Here is a 16,070-nt window from a genome sequence, read left to right as displayed (position 1 = left end):
ATAAGAAAAAGAGAAAGCCCAGAAATAACCTCTTTATGACTACAATGACCAGCAATACTACAACATACATAGCCTATTTATGATGATTGTCCTGTGCACAACCTCAGGACTGCAGTGGCAAAACAGTGGTCCAAAGGCACAGTTTCAGCTACTTCTAATATCAGCTGTTTGAAGTAACTGTGTAATACCTTAAAAATAAACATGCAAAACAGTTATTGTAAAACAATCAATTAACACAATGACTTCGATCAAGCTTTTAAACTGACCGTATATCTTGTTTTCCATGCTAATGTGCATGTTAGTATATGGGAAAACTGACACACAGGAAGATGCTTCTGTTGCCTACTCAGTCACTCTCACTTCCACTCTCTGAAGTGACATAGGAGCCCTCCTCTCCTGTGTTTGCCAGGAACCAGTGACCTAAGAGAAAACATACAAATCCATATTCCACAATTAAACCTGCAGAACATCACTTTAATATTAAATGAAAGCTGCTAAAACTCCATTCTTACCATTTGAGGCACAAATGTCTTCATCCTCAATGTGGTCAAAGTCATAGCTTACAAAAGCACTCTGTTTGGGAAATGACCATGGAAATATTTAAACATCATTTTACAAGAACAGTGTTGCAGTGCTACAGCTACAGGCCTATGCTATAAATAAACACCATGATAATGTTAAAAATATGAAACGATTCTAAGGGCAGAAGTGGGCACATTCAATAAAGCAAAAACTTGCCTTGTATTTGAGGAGTGATTTCCACTCTCCCTTCTCTTTCTTCACCAGTTGGATCACAGGTTCATTGCACTTCATTTCCCATAAGCACTGTTCTGTTTTGATGTCACCATGCAACTCCAGGTTGGCACGGTAACGTCGGTTGTTCACATATGCACTGGGCGGGGGGGGGTGGGATACAAAATAAATACTAAATAGATCAACTCATTGCAAAATTTCAGAATATAATCAAAATAATTCATCTAATGAAGAAAATGGCAAAATCATTATAATCAGCACATCTCAATTAATATTGTACAGACTGTACACTGACCTGTAAAGCACCCTGTCAGTGGAGAACTCGCACTTCTGCATAACAGGGTTGATTAGTTTTACTTTAAGAGTGACTGACTCTTCCCTTTGAAACCACTTGATCTGTGGGTGAAAACTGAAGGTACAGGAAAAAAATAAACTAACAAGTACCAACTTTTATTACATTCATACAGCTGTATGCAAAATGTTGAGTCCCCCTAGTCAAATTACATGTTTTGTTATTTTCTAAATGAAAATAAGTTAACAAATGTGTCATTTTTTCTGAAAAAATTTGTGCACCATTTCTATTTTTTGAGGAGTAACATATTTGAAAAAATAAACAAAATATAAAATGTGTCATAACTTTTGCACAGTCCACATTTTGTTTTACTGTTTCCCCCAACATGTTAAAGCCAGCAAATAAACAGTAATTGCGTTTTTAAAATGTGCAGATGCATGTTCTCTGTGGAGGATGAGTGCTTTTTTACATGTATAATTTGACCAGGAGTGTTCAAACTATTGTATACAACTGTACTGCTGTACTAACTGTGCTGTTCTAACATGTGGATGGTGCAAATATTCTCATAATATGGGCTCAAATCTTTACAAATCTAAATCATTATACACTGTTGTTCACAACTTCAAAAAAAAACAAAGAGAGGGGGAAAATTACCTTTGCGGTACAAAACCCAGAGCCTTCTCAGTGTACATGACCTCATTTCTGATCTGAATGTCATCTGTAGGTTCCAAAAATATTTAACATATTTTACATTTCGAAAATTATCTAAGAGAGGGCAGAAGGTTTGCGTCATCTACCAAAATATGCAAGATTCACTTTAAGCTTCACTTGCCTTCTTGTGAGCTGTTAGAAATGGCAGCAGTCCAGATTTGGGGCAAAAATCTTCTTAGATCATCAGATCTAAGTGAAAACAGAAGGCTTGACTGATTTAACCATAAAATACATAACAGAACATTGAGGCTGGCAATATGATGTTTTTACCGTTATCTTGATAAACTGTAGTATTGCGATACATACCATGCTTTTTTGAACATACTGTGGATATCGTCAATACTTAAAAGGGAATTCCACCTGTTTATTTATTTTTTTTAATATAAAGTTTTTGTTCAGTGGTGGTGACAGCAACCAAACATCTAAACAGTTTAATGCCTCTAAAAGCTCCCTCACAGAAAGTTCTCACATAAAATGGTGATGAATACACTGCCTGATGCCTGAGACATTGTTTTGTGATGTTTTGATTAAAGATTTTGGCCTAAAACACATTTTTAAAATACACTAATGTAAAATACACTTAAAAGAACCACATGCAGGGTGCTATAAGGCAAAACAATCCTCAAAAGAAACTCCTCTACACACCCGCCGATTTATCACTTTTACCATTATCAACATTACATATAAAAACATTCTAAAAAAAAACATTGCATTTAAAAATGTTAAATAAAAAGAAGACACATGTAGGTTGACTAACCTTTCTGGATAGTAAATAAAATTCCTATATTTGGGTTGTATACATCGTAACTCCTGGTTCCTATCACCACCACTGTACAGAAATCAAAACTGGTAGGTTTCTCTACAGTACACAATTTCACATCAAACCCCTCTAAATAACTTTGTTTACATGTCAAATCATTTAAATTATACAGAATTAAAAAAAAATGTAAGTGTAATCTTCCCTTAAAAGAACATTGAACAACTGCATGTTTAATTAAAAATGATCACATAATTTGTCCTTTTTAATTGGATGTAGTGCAGCACAGTATATGAAATGTTGAATAAAACTCACTGTGCCAAGATTTGATGGCTGTTTTTAAGTTGGGCACTACTAGTGCATTGAGTCAAAAGATCACAACAAGATTCGAGTATTGTGAAAATGTCTAAGTACTGTGATATATTTTTGCCATATCGCCCACCGCTAACAGAACAGAGGCATCTTGTATCACATCCTCAATCCAAAAAGAGAGTGAAAGGAGTTTTCTTATAAATTAAACGTTATAAATGCCACAGTGAGTACGGCTACTTCACTCACTTTAGCATCTGTTCATCGTCTACCAATAAGTCTTTACTCGATCCTCCTTTAGGAACTGTGATCTGGTTTAGCTCCTCTGAGGGCTCACAGGGTTCAGTATTCCTGCTCTCAACAGTAAGCTCCACTCCACTGCAGAGGCTGACAATTCCAGCCTTCATCCTACTGGCCAGAGCCTCCTCAGCAGCCTGAACCCTTTGCTCCAGAGACACTGCCTCACTCTGACACCTAATCAAGCCAAGAATAGAAAAACAGCAGCAGCTCAGCAATATTTTGACTGAAAATAATTCTAAAAAAAAACAAAACTGATTTCCAACCTCCTGTCCTGCACATTTTTGCTGTCGTCCCTGCTCTGGAACACCTGGTCCAACTAATCACCTCATTAGAAAGCCCTTCTGGCATCAGATGTGTCAGATTAGTAAAAGACTAAATAACCAGGATGTACTCCAGGACTAGGGTTGGGAAACCTATATCCTGAGAACTGCTTACAGATCAAAATTAAGAGGAAATGAGACAGAAAGCTAGATGCTAACCTGCTACTCTCACTGAACTCCACTGCAGCAGAGGCCTCCTCTTTTTGGCAAAGTGTCTTCAGAAGCTCCAAATGTTGAGGGTTTGTGGTGCCCATCCCAGTTGCAAGAATCTCCGTGTGGACATTATATTCGTTTATAAAGGTCTTTAGACCGGCAACACGTGTCATGTGTATCTGTTTTTAACAGATATATATATGTATCTGTTTTTACTTATAAAAACACAGACAAAAGTCTTCAAAATGTTTAATAATATTAATGTAGATTTAAATAGGAAATATCTTTAGCTTCAAAAGGTGACCAAAACACCAAATCCTACCATTGGATCAACCCAAACAGTATTGCCCAGGCACATCACCACTTTGGCTTGATGTATTTTTCCTTTGATCTTCAGATTGATAGCTCTGGTAACCTATCAACATCAACAACAACAAAAAACAAAATCTTGAATGTCTTATTTATTTCTTCCATTGTGGTTATCAGTCCCATTCCTGAGGACCTACTGTCCTGCACAGGTTTAGGTGTCCAACACACCTGATGCAGCTCATGAAGACCTGGATAAGAACCTGATGAGCTGGATCAGCAGTGTCTGGGCAGGGAATAACTGAAATTGTGCATGGCAGTAGGTTCCCAAGACTGGAACCAATTCACTAGGCAACAAGCTAACTATGGGTTTAAGAGAAATAAGGCAGGAAGCAAGACTGAATAAACATTGTGTCAAGAGCTGTGAAAACTGTAGATGTTATAGAGTTGAGCTGATCCTAAAGCATTCAAAGTTGTAAAATCCAGTACACCCATTAGAACATTTATAAAACATTTTGAACATTAAAAAAATAAAAAGAAGTGTTTGAAGGCAATGTTATTTATTTATAAGCTTGACAGCTAGTGTTCTGCCCATAATAGCTTCAGTTAGAGGAAACTGTAATGCACTGATTATAGAAATGCATCACTACCCACTACCCTACATTCGAAAGTGCATAAACTGTGCTAGGTAAATTCTAAGTAAAGAACAGAACAAATATAACCTAAGTGTATATCAAAGCAGAACTACTGGGGGGAAAAAAAAATCTATGTATACTGAGTAGCCTGAACATTTACCAAAGCAAAAAGGCATTTTTAAATATTGTTGGTACCGAGTATTGTATAAGTACCCTTGGATTCCAGTCCATCTCTCCATCGATGGGTTTGATCCTGCATAGAATGATTTCCACAGCCTGACCAGGTAAGCTCTGGAACTCAGGAGGAAGCTGCAGCAGTTGATGTGACTTCACTTCTTGTTTGCGCCCCTCATCAATATAGTGAACAGTGACGCTGCTGAACAGCTGATCTCCTTTATCTGGCACCTTGATCACACACACCCTGCCACACAAAACGAAAGCCCACCATCATTCAAGGCCCTATATTCATGTATGATTATATATAAGAATTGAATACTACTAAAAAGACAACAACGTACCTATGATATTCATTCTCTTCTTGTATTGCATAAAGGCCTCCCTTCACCACTTCCTTTGCACAAAGTCTTTCTTTAGCATAGTGTGAATTCAGTTCATCAGCAAAGTCTTTGTAACTGTCCTCTTTCTGGTTCACAATACGTCCATAGTACACATTTGCACTTTTAATGTAAAGGGGCAAAACCTTGAAAACAGTCAACAGAAAAACAATCCAGTTTTTGATATTTTTTGGAGAAGTACATAAACTTCTAAATTAATATTTAAGTCAGGAAGTAAGTTCAACACAGGATTCTATTAAAATGCACTTCCATTTAGCATGCGGTGAAACACCACGGCTCACTTCAGTATATCTTATTTTTTCCCCCAGCACTAAGGGTACTCGGTTTTGGTACATAGGTTGATAGTTTACACCATCCTGCTAGGGCACAGAAATTTAAATATACAAGACAAAATACTCTCTTGAAACAGACTCTATAAAAGATAGCAGCAAGTTTACCAGGATAGTTCCAGGGTCAGGGTGAAGGGGAAAGTCAAGTGTTTTGTTGACTGTGTGCCTGTCTGGGCAAACCGTACTGTCCCTATGTGGGGCAAAGACAGAGGAGACTGAATGAGACTTTTAAAAATGCTGCTTGTAATTAATAACTGAAGGTATGGCTTTTAACCAAGTCTATTTGCAGTCCATAAGTGGTGGATGGTGTCACGCTTTTGTTATTCTGACTCTGTACTTGAGCACACTGAAATGGAACATCTATGAAGCTGAAGTACTAAATATTAGCTTTAATGTAAGGGGAAAATTGTAGTCAAACCAAAGAACTGAAAAATGTTCATAAAACTGACATTCTCTGTATAGACTGCAATCAATGACTGCTTTAAGAGTGCAACTTACAGACAATCAGATACTAAGTACCTTCCATTTTCAGTTCAAGCTTATTTCAGGGTCCTGTTGCTTTGAGCCTTTTCTTCAGTAGGATTTGGATCAGGTGATTGACAGGCCAACCAAGAACACTGCACGTTTTGGCTTTGAAATACTCCATAGCTGCTTTAGCATTAAGTTTGGGGTTATAATCTTACTGCAAGGTGAAGCTTTCCATTTGGTTGGATCTGAACAGAGTACTTTTGCACACTTTAGATTTCATTCAGTGGCTGCAGTCACATCAACAAACACTTGCGATCAAGGTCTACCAGCAGCCATACATAACCTGACCATAAACTTATCACAGATTAGCTGGCATGCTTCAGATCTTATTTTTTTGTAACACCTCACTCTATTACTCTGAAACAGGTTATCCTACATCTCAGAATTCTCTTCACTTTTTCATGCTTCTTATTAACAGAATTTGAAGGACTCTGCATCTTCAAAATAGGAGGATTGCACTGTTTGTTTTTAAAACTGTTGCACAACGTTCATCCAATAATAATAATCTCTTCTCATTAAATGCTGGCTATGTGTGCTTCAACAACATAGTCAGTGTTTCACTTCAAATCTAATGTGCTAGAATATAGAGCCAAAACAAAAAATGTGTCCTAACTACACACAGACTGCACTGTATGCTGATTAGGCTGAAGTGTAAAGACCTGCAGAAGCCCAGGCTCTTCAAGTGTCTGCAAAGTGCTCTGTCGATCTTCTGTTCCTCCTTGGCTTGCTGGACTCCCTGAGCAAACAGCAGAAGCTCTGGGGGCAATGTAGTGCCTGTGCGCTTCAGGTATCGCAGCACTCCGGAAACATGACGAGCATTTCGCTCCGACAGCAGCAACACAGACCGCACTACAGGAGAGGAGCTCTCAGCGCAGTCCTGACACAGTAAGGTTTAAACACACAAACACTCTTAAACAAAGATATTCATGGTCAACGAATATATTAACTTTGGTTCTAAAAAGGTTGACAGAATGATTAAATACAAATTGGTCTGTTCTGCTATCTAGTGAAACTAATTAAGCCTACTTGTGCAACTTCCATTAATATTATTTTTGCACAAAAACATACAAAGAAAAACACATGACTTGCTGCTACCTTGTTAGAGAGATTCTGAAAGTTCTCAGACATGCAGAATAGTCGATTCCCAAACAGTTTAGGTGAGCTTGGGAACCCATAATGAACCACACATGTGGCGTCCCTGATACTAAGAGCCTTCATGCAATCATTGGTGGTCACTGGCGGAGGAGGTTACAAAGAGAAAAAAAAAAAAGCAGTTACATGAGGTTAATTAAACATAGTTAAATAATATACTCAAAGTGCTCACAATACACATACCCAAGATAACCTGTGTGCCTGCACCAATGTCTTTCTTCCACTGCTCAAACACAAAGTCAAACTGGTGGGTAAGGCCTTCGTGAGCTTTCAAGGAAAATGCTGCTGTGTTGCTGACAGCCTGGATGAATATGTTACAAGTTAGCTTAATTGTAGGTGCTTCTGCAAATGCAAAACCCTAGAATAAGTTACACTGCCATTCCCCTTAAACCGCATTCCTGGAAATACTTGTAAGTCTAACACAGGGAATTCTATACTTTTGAATGGGAAGGTTCTCCGAGACAGGAGTGTCCAATCTTATCTGGAAAGAACTAGTGTGGAACACAACTGATCAATTATTTGATGGCTGAGGCCAGTAGATTAAACATCCTGCTCCTGCTTGATTGGAATGTAGCCACACCAGGCCTTTATGAATAAGATTGAACACCCAAACAAATATGTTCACTGTACCTTGTAGACATGCTCCACCTCTTCTGCCGAGTTTGTAATGATGAGAGTTTTCTGGGGAACAGAAGGGCTGAAGTCCAGAGAGCTGAGCAACACTGAGGTCTTATTGCAGTCCAGACACAAGAGAATCGTCTTTAGAAGAGAATCGCAAATTAAAGAAAAAGGTGGGGGGGGAAAAGTACACACACACACACACACACACACACACACACACACACACACACACATTACTGCAAATATAAAAAACATTAGTAAATAGGGTTAATGCATATCTGAAATTTGAATACTTAACGTCATTTATGCAATGTTTAAGTGAAAATTTACATGTAAACATGGCATCAAATATCAGTACAAAAAAATGGCCGAATGTAAATGCAATTATCTGCTGCTAACCAATATGATTCCAACACACTGTCCCCTTCTGGTAAGATGTGTTTAAACTAGAAGACAGATTGGTCTATGTGCTAAGATCCAAGCAAAAATCCAGAATTAAACCTCAACAAAAATTTCTTGAAAGATGTAGAGTAGACAAAAATACTTCCTTTAACTGGAGAACCAACAACTGTTCTACTCTCTTGTTTAATTTCTGTGTGTTCTTTCAAACAGGACTACTACAAGCAGACTGACTGTGTCTTACCTGATGAACACCACCATACACTGCTGCTTCTTCCGGCACTGTGACAGTAACACAGGGGCTAACCATGTATTCCTGAACCATGCCTTCCAGCTCTCGACTCCACTGGTTGCTGACAGTGATAATCTGCTGTGGACACATAGCTCTCTCTTCTTTGGACACCACTTCTTGGAAATGCCGTAAGATGACTGCCATCTTACAGTGTGTGAGACACAAACACATTGACAGAGTTACAATCTCAAAGTCAAAGTTTTCTCTTCTGCTGTTCCCATATTCTTTGCACTTCTCACCTGATCAGGTGCTCGTGAGAAAAGCTCAGAAGCTTCATCCAGAACCAGATGGCAGAGCCTAAGGAAGAGGAAGCAGTGCACCTCTAGCAGCCGGGCCAGACTAAAGGGGGTGGTGACGAGCAACTGACCTGATCCACAATGTACAACACACACTTGGGACTCAGTATTTAAGTACAAACCAAAGCTCATACTCAATGACTAATCTGGAATCAGATTCTCTTACGCTTATGCAGCTGTGTGCTAAAATAGCATATGTGATTCAGGAGCAGCAAAATCCTACCTCAAACTGTCAGGCCAATAGCAAAATCAACAATGTATGCTCACAATTCTTCTGGATCTTGGCATTCTTGGCCTCATCCTTGCCCAGTCCAAGCAGCACGGCAGCAGGGTGGAGATTCACAGCTGTCTGGCTCTCCTCTAGCAGGTCCAGCACAAACTGCACCTTCTCCCAGCCTGGACAAAGGATCACTGCTATGGGCTGAAAAGAGGCAAGAGCAGGCAAGCAATGTCAAAGATACAAATAAAGCCATAAATAAGGCCCGAAAAAAACAAAAAAAAACAAAAAAAAAAACGACCTTTCCTCAGTCAAACAAAATTAAAGCCCCAATTCAGAACTAAGCAAGATTACAGGCAAAGTGCTGAGGAAAGAGGATAAGTACAGATATAGGGTTTAACAGAGTATCGTTGTGTCTCTCTCACCCCGGTGTGTGTAGTGAGAGCATTGAACACAGAGGCCAGTTGCAGCTGAGTCAGTAAAGGAGGCATGTAGGAGAGAGGATCGCTTGCATTTTGGCACACCAGCACTGTGTCACAGCCCCGTGCCACAGAGGGCCAGAAGAAGCTCTCAGCCAGGCCTGGCCCACTGTACTTCCTCCTCAACAAGAACTAACACAGAAAGAAAGTACTTAATAAAATAGGATGTACATAATATTTTGCATGTATGTGACCAATTAATGAAAATAAACAGAAACAGTTTACATTTCTTGTACTTTTATGAAACAGTGATTTACAAACCACCTGTCTGCAATGAAGTGACATACGTGGATGGAATGAGATATTCCCACCCACAAAAGAGATATGGCGATTACCTTGCGGAATTGCTCGGTGACAGGAGCATGGCTTAAGCTACTGCAGGGGTTGATGGCGATAGCGGAGTGCACCAAAATTCCTCTCCTGCTGGGCTCACAGTACATAACCTGGCACAAACAGGACAAAAATCCACAGCTGATCTCATTCAAAACAAACAATTCATTCATAACAGTATGTAAGAGTGAAGAACAGATAATAAATAAGAAACAGATTTCCCACTATTGATGATGAAAAGCCATTGAAGTATTAAGCACTTACATTGTCATCAGTATATTCTGAGTCTGAATTTAATGGATCTGGATTCAGCAGCTGTAGCAATCTATACATAAGCAAAAGTATAGTACAAAAGGAATTATAAACAGTTCCCAAGGCACCAACACAGTATAGCAAAAATAAGGTTAATTGAATGGGAATGAATGACTCACCTGGCACAAGCCAACTGGTCTTTGGCATTCAGTTCCTGAGTGAAAGCTGGCTCTTTCAGGTCTGTATTGGTGTCACTTGTACTACTGTGAATTACACAAACAAACAAATCAGTGAATACTACAGGTAAACCCCTAAGTATTTAAAGACATAGCATAATTTATAATATTACAAACATATGCATAAATACATAGAGGAAAAAAAGAATTTAAGTTCCTTTTTAATTACCTCAGGTCAGAGCTACTCTGTTCACTGGAATCCACAGGTTTTTCCATGTTGAGACTGTAAGAAAAGGGGAGAGGAGCGTTACTGTCCATTCTGCTGAAATATTTTCACAAGAGCTTCTCTGAATAGTATAGAGACATCAACACACACACAGGGTCAAGGCTGTGTACTGTGTGCTGTCCTTACCAGACATCCGAGGCCTCCTCTGAGTATGGATCTAGAGTAGGGGCCTTATTTCTCAGTGCTGATTTATCACAAGTCTCCTGGTTGTGCTCATCTTCATCAGGCTGAAAACACAGTTTTGGTGTTTACTAATAACTACAGTCACTTCTCTCAGTTTTGTACATTGTGATACATACACAAGATCATTCTGCAGAACAGATAAGACAGGATAGCTACAAATTTACATTCAAACAGTCCCTTGTGCTGACCTAGCGTGTAAATAGCAGTATTCTTACTTTGGTAATCAAGTTCAAATGTGAGCAGGGATTCAGAAATTTCATGAATCTGTTGAGAGACAAATACAAAACAGCATTTTTATTGAGGTAAAAATGCAAGCTGAATAAATAACATTACTGAGCAGGACCGTGAAAATGTATCACCTGATCAAGTTCAGCTGTTGAGACAACTGTTCTGCAAGGGCGCTCTCTGTATCTTGTGTCTGTTCAAAGTTACTGAAAGAGGACATCAGGCAAAAAAAATACAAACAATATATAAATCTAAGTATACGTGTTACTATTTCCAGGTGAACCTAAATTTTACTTAATCTAGGAGAAGTAACAGATGAAAATAGCATGTCAGCAGAGAAATCAATGGGTGTAAGTTCATACTGCACTTAATCTGTTACGGACAACATGAAACGAACCCTGTACATCTACTAGAAGGTAATTATTTAAAGTCCAGTGTAAAACATATAAAAATAACAACAAAACAGTTTTTAGGACATTACACAGTACTTAATCATTCCAGAGGCAAAGCAAATGATTATGTAGAGGTCTACAAAATAAGCAAGTGTCATATGCATGGCAGAATAAGTGAATGATGTGTGTATTTTAACATCACAATCCAATCATAACTTCAAACATAAACATTATTCTTTTTTTTGGCCTTTCCTCACCTAGTACTGCATTTCTCTTCCTCAAGGTTCTTGGTAGATCTGTCTTTGTCATTTACTCCACAGGTCTCTGTTCCACTGTCAAGTCCTCCATTTTCCACCTAAAATGTCATGAGCACAACACAGACTTTAAAAGGCCCATTCGACAAAGGCTCTTTGACACACTGCTTCTAGTGTCACATAGCTGAATCAGAACTTACAGCAGATACTGCTCCACTTGGTTGCATGGCAGACATTGAAGATTTGGCTAAAGATATCACATGTGTTTGCTCAGGGGTCAACAGTTTGAGCTGTCCTGTTCCTGGACAGGAAAGAGATATGTCATGAGACACGCTAACAGTAACATACCAGAACTAATTAGTGGTTGAACAATGCAAGTGGCACTTACATAACAGAAACTTATTTTCCTCACCTTTCCTGGTTAAGACATGTGGAGAAGCTGACCACACTGTACAGCATCCATTCATTGCTAGGATTTGCTGAGGGCTGGAGAAGATGTCCCAGGCAAGGCTGATGGGAGAGCGACCCACAGAGCCACTTTGCTCCCCCATATTGGCCTTCTCACTTGAGAAACAGGCAAACTTCTTCACCACCAAATCATCATTCACACAGATCTAGAAAAAAAAAAACAAACAACAACAAAAAAAAACCTAGGCTTTAGAGCCAGAAGACAATTTTATCAAAAATCACCTTCAATTCAGAAATTCTATACTAGAAATGAGCTTGTTTGTCTCAATGAATTTCAAGATCTCACTGTTACTGTTATATCCCGATTTCTTCTTCCTAGGATAACAGAATGAGTATTTATGCACAACATGAACAACTTTCAACAGCCAGTGACTTGAAGCTCCAGAGTAAACTATATAGACCTTTGCTGTCTGGCTGAATTTTTTGTCATCTGTCTAAATGTGTATGTGTACATGTGTCCGGTGAAACACGGTCAAAAATATATTTATTGGTTTTTATTACAACACTTCTTTGTTAAAATGAACAAATATTCAGCTAATGTTTTAAATTTAAAAATATTGACCTTAACTGGATTTGCTAGGCAAGGCAGCATGCCTCTTTACGTAAGGTATTCTTGAGAGCCTCAAGGCTGAATTTTTATTTATGCAGGCTTATAAACTTCAGCATATAAACATAAGCTTACAAATATTAGCAAAGTAAGCTTACAAGAATGCTATTTTCATCAATTCTGTTGGAAGTAACCTGGCAAATATTTGTGGAACAAGATGATGTGCCTACTGTAAAAATATTGTCACCAGTGAGATAAACCATAGTAATATACTTCTCTTAACTACACAGTTGATATCAAGTAAACATGTTAGCAATTGACGATTTGCAAAACAATGATTGACACGCCTTTCAGCCAATCACAGATGTCTCTAAGCACTTCCCCAACCATCAAGTGAAGGAAAAACCTCTGATCAAATCTGTAGTGGCAGAAAATTAGTCAAGAGTTATTAGGCTAAGAGATGTAAAAAATGTGTGACTGGAAAACATTTAACTCAGAGACACGCTATACTGATCATCTCTCAGGTGGTTGTGTTTTTATTTCACTCCCGAAGGCAAAAAAGTTTTGGATTAAACTATGTGGAAGACGACACTCACAGATCAATTTCAAAACCATTAGAACAAGCAGGGGGGTATTCCATGAAGCGAGTTAATAAAAGCCACGCTTATTTGAATTAGCCTTTGCTTAATTTAGCCAAATGGTTGACTTCAGACTCAATATTAGAATTAGAATCAAAATTAGGTATGATCTGTGCAAGCCAGGATTCAGTGATCGAGGCTCGTGCATGTGCGCATGATATTTAAGCAGTCCAGAGACAAATGCAGACACAGGAATATTTTAGCTAAAAAAAGACAAGTAAAAAAAAAAGCAAAATATTATTTAAAACATTTACAGACGCTTAGTTTGTTTTAAGCAAGCGAATAATACTTAATACAAATAATACGTAATACTAAAACAAAATACTTCATAGTATAACATGCTATAAAAGATCACAGATTTTTGAATTTTGCAAACAGTGAATTGTCCAACAATGTCCATAAGCCCAGTCAAGCCTCCAGTCTCCAAGTCAAATTACCTTCACATTTCTGATGGTCAAGTACAGCTCAATAGCAGTGCAACCAGCATTTGTTTCGCAAAGAACTGCCTCAACCAGAGTGGACACTGAAAACAAAAAAATGTCAGAATTTCAATCTCAATATGTATAAAAAAGCAGAAATCCTGTAAAAGTGAAAGTTCACAGACACATAATAAAATGATGCTCTTACCCTGTAGAAGATTATGCAGGTATTTTGTGGCAGAGATGTCCCAGTGAGATGATGGACTGAGAAGACACCAAATAAATAAATAAATTTAAATAATAAAAAGACTAAATGACCAATAGTGACTAACATCACATTTCAGCTTCAATTGTAGCCTATAAGTGTATGTATGTAATGCTTATAGGTGTACAGCCTACAAAAGTGGAGGTTTCTGGTTGCTTGTGCTATGAGAAGTCTTACACTAGCTCTGCTGTTTCACTGGAGATGGACACTTTGAGTCTCATGGGGTGGATCCTTGCCAACTCAAACTTTCGCACTCGGAAAGGCAGCTGCAGGAACTTTTCAAGAGGAGCTCTCACACTGCAGAAAACATGGCTGTCTTTAACAAGCTCCACTCAAAACAGAATAAAGGGGGACATCACCCTGAACGTGATTCCAATACTGTTTCAAATGAATTACTGCTAATACGATGCTACAGCATTTTATATCCTACTGTAATACAAGATATCATCCCTTTTAATAATAATAATAATAATAATAAACAACAACAACAACAACAATAACAACACTATTACGGAATTACAGTCATTTTCATATGATTACATTATTAACAAATGCAACTAAGCTTTAAACCGTTTTCTTGGGGCTAGTATGTAACATCTGTGGGCCTGGAAATGTTATTTTTTTCATAATTTATTTAAAATCCAATAGAACCAGATCCAATAGAAATAGAACAAAATCTCAAAGAAAAAAAATAGATAACGTCTCCATTTTATTAATTATGTGAGTAATAACATGTTTCTGGAATACTGAATGACTAAGGCCTGCAACACTTGTACTCAAATGGATTCATATTAAAATGTAATTTAAGCAGTGCCAAATAATAACAAACATTTGCAGAGATCAACTGTACATACTCATCAGTGCTGATGACGACACGTTCTCCATGGTCCACTAAGAAGCACATGGCCTGACTGCCCACTGTTCCCATAAACATAGACTCCACTGTGGCCCTGCACCAGCTCCTCAGTGCTGGGCAGAACACCACACACAACTGGCAAAACAGATACACACAGATGAGAACAGTTCAGAACATTTCTAGTTAAAACAAAGTTGGCTTTTAGTTTAAAACAAAAAATGTTAAATTAAATTTATATAAAATGTGAATGTGTCCTTTTATTTAAACAAACCTTAGGTGTTATATTTTGGGTACCATACCTGTCCTTTCTCCAGTGTAGCTGGCTTTATTTTCTGTACATCCTGATTGACCTCATGATAGAAGAGATTCATTTTAGCCTGCAGGTTTTCATATTGATGAGGGCTCTCGGCCTGCTTACCAGGACCTTTCACAATCCTTCCCCACAGACATCCTGGATCCTCAACCTCACAAAGGAGAGAAACATAGACTTAAACTCTATATACAACCTCCATGAAATATTACACATCATCTGTATTAGTCTGGGAAAGTCACCGTCAACAGGACATTGCAAAATCTATGATTTAACTGAACAGAAGGACTTCATAATATATCAAGTTGGTAATAATCTTTTTCTCAACAGCATTTTGACATGAGCACGATCTGATGCTTTTTAATTCTTCATTTGATGAGCTGCATTATGTGTGTAAGGCAAGAAATACCCCACAAAACTGTCAAGTGGAGATGAAAGAGAACAGGGAAACACTGAACGCTCACTTATATTGTTCACTCACTCTGTGAACATACACTGCCTCTACACTTACACTGTACAGTACCTTGATTATTGATATTTCCCACATTCCTCCAACATCCATTGCCAAATCTGAAAAGCAAAGCAGAATTAAAATTTTTTAATTACAAAATCATAACCATAATCTAGATCAGTGGTTCTCAGTCCTGATCCTGGAGTTCCACTTCCCTGCATGCTGTAATGTTCTCCCTGCCCCAACAGACCCAGTTCACCTCAAGCAGAGCTTCTTAATTAGTTCATCAGTTTTATCAAGTGTGTTGTGAGCAGGGGAAACTCTATAACCTGAAAGGCAGTCGTACTCCAGTACCAGGATTGAGAACCACTGACCTAGACCATAACCATGACAGCAGAACAGTTCTACAAGTTTTTTTTATTTGTAAACCTTTACTTCAATCTATCCCATACTCTACCCACAAATATAGAACGAAACATTTATCGTCCCACATAAAAAGAAGTGAATGGAGGAAAAATGAAACTAACAAAGTTTTGTTAAATCATCAACATAGCCGAATATGAAGCGCGCAGTATAGTAGGTTGACTGTAAAAA

At 38.2% G+C, this 16,070-nt stretch overlaps 1 protein-coding gene across 1 annotated transcript; it reads right to left on the bottom strand.

The window, feature by feature from the left end:
- Window positions 1-308: 308 nt before the first annotated feature.
- On the bottom strand, window positions 309-15,587 carry tdrd12 (tudor domain containing 12). Its single transcript, XM_036577830.1, is given in 36 exon segments — window positions 309-420; window positions 513-573; window positions 739-892; window positions 1,049-1,162; window positions 1,700-1,774; window positions 1,880-1,930; window positions 3,057-3,296; window positions 3,602-3,774; window positions 3,918-4,010; window positions 4,750-4,957; window positions 5,055-5,236; window positions 5,549-5,630; window positions 6,628-6,833; window positions 7,064-7,203; window positions 7,304-7,421; window positions 7,751-7,879; window positions 8,385-8,576; window positions 8,672-8,799; window positions 8,996-9,149; window positions 9,371-9,556; window positions 9,760-9,867; window positions 10,019-10,079; window positions 10,186-10,275; window positions 10,412-10,465; window positions 10,595-10,695; window positions 10,867-10,915; window positions 11,011-11,082; window positions 11,526-11,623; window positions 11,723-11,769; window positions 11,911-12,136; window positions 13,613-13,698; window positions 13,803-13,858; window positions 14,037-14,156; window positions 14,714-14,850; window positions 15,015-15,179; window positions 15,549-15,587. Coding segments are annotated over 36 exon segments (4,269 nt in total). The 3' UTR covers window positions 309-346.
- Window positions 15,588-16,070: the final 483 nt, after the last annotated feature.

Source organism: Colossoma macropomum, unplaced genomic scaffold (assembly GCF_904425465.1).
Source record: "Colossoma macropomum unplaced genomic scaffold, Colossoma_macropomum, whole genome shotgun sequence".
Taxonomy (NCBI): Eukaryota; Metazoa; Chordata; class Actinopteri; order Characiformes; family Serrasalmidae; genus Colossoma; species Colossoma macropomum.
Note: the sequence above shows the minus strand (reverse complement) of the source record. Positions and strands in the feature narration are given on the sequence as shown.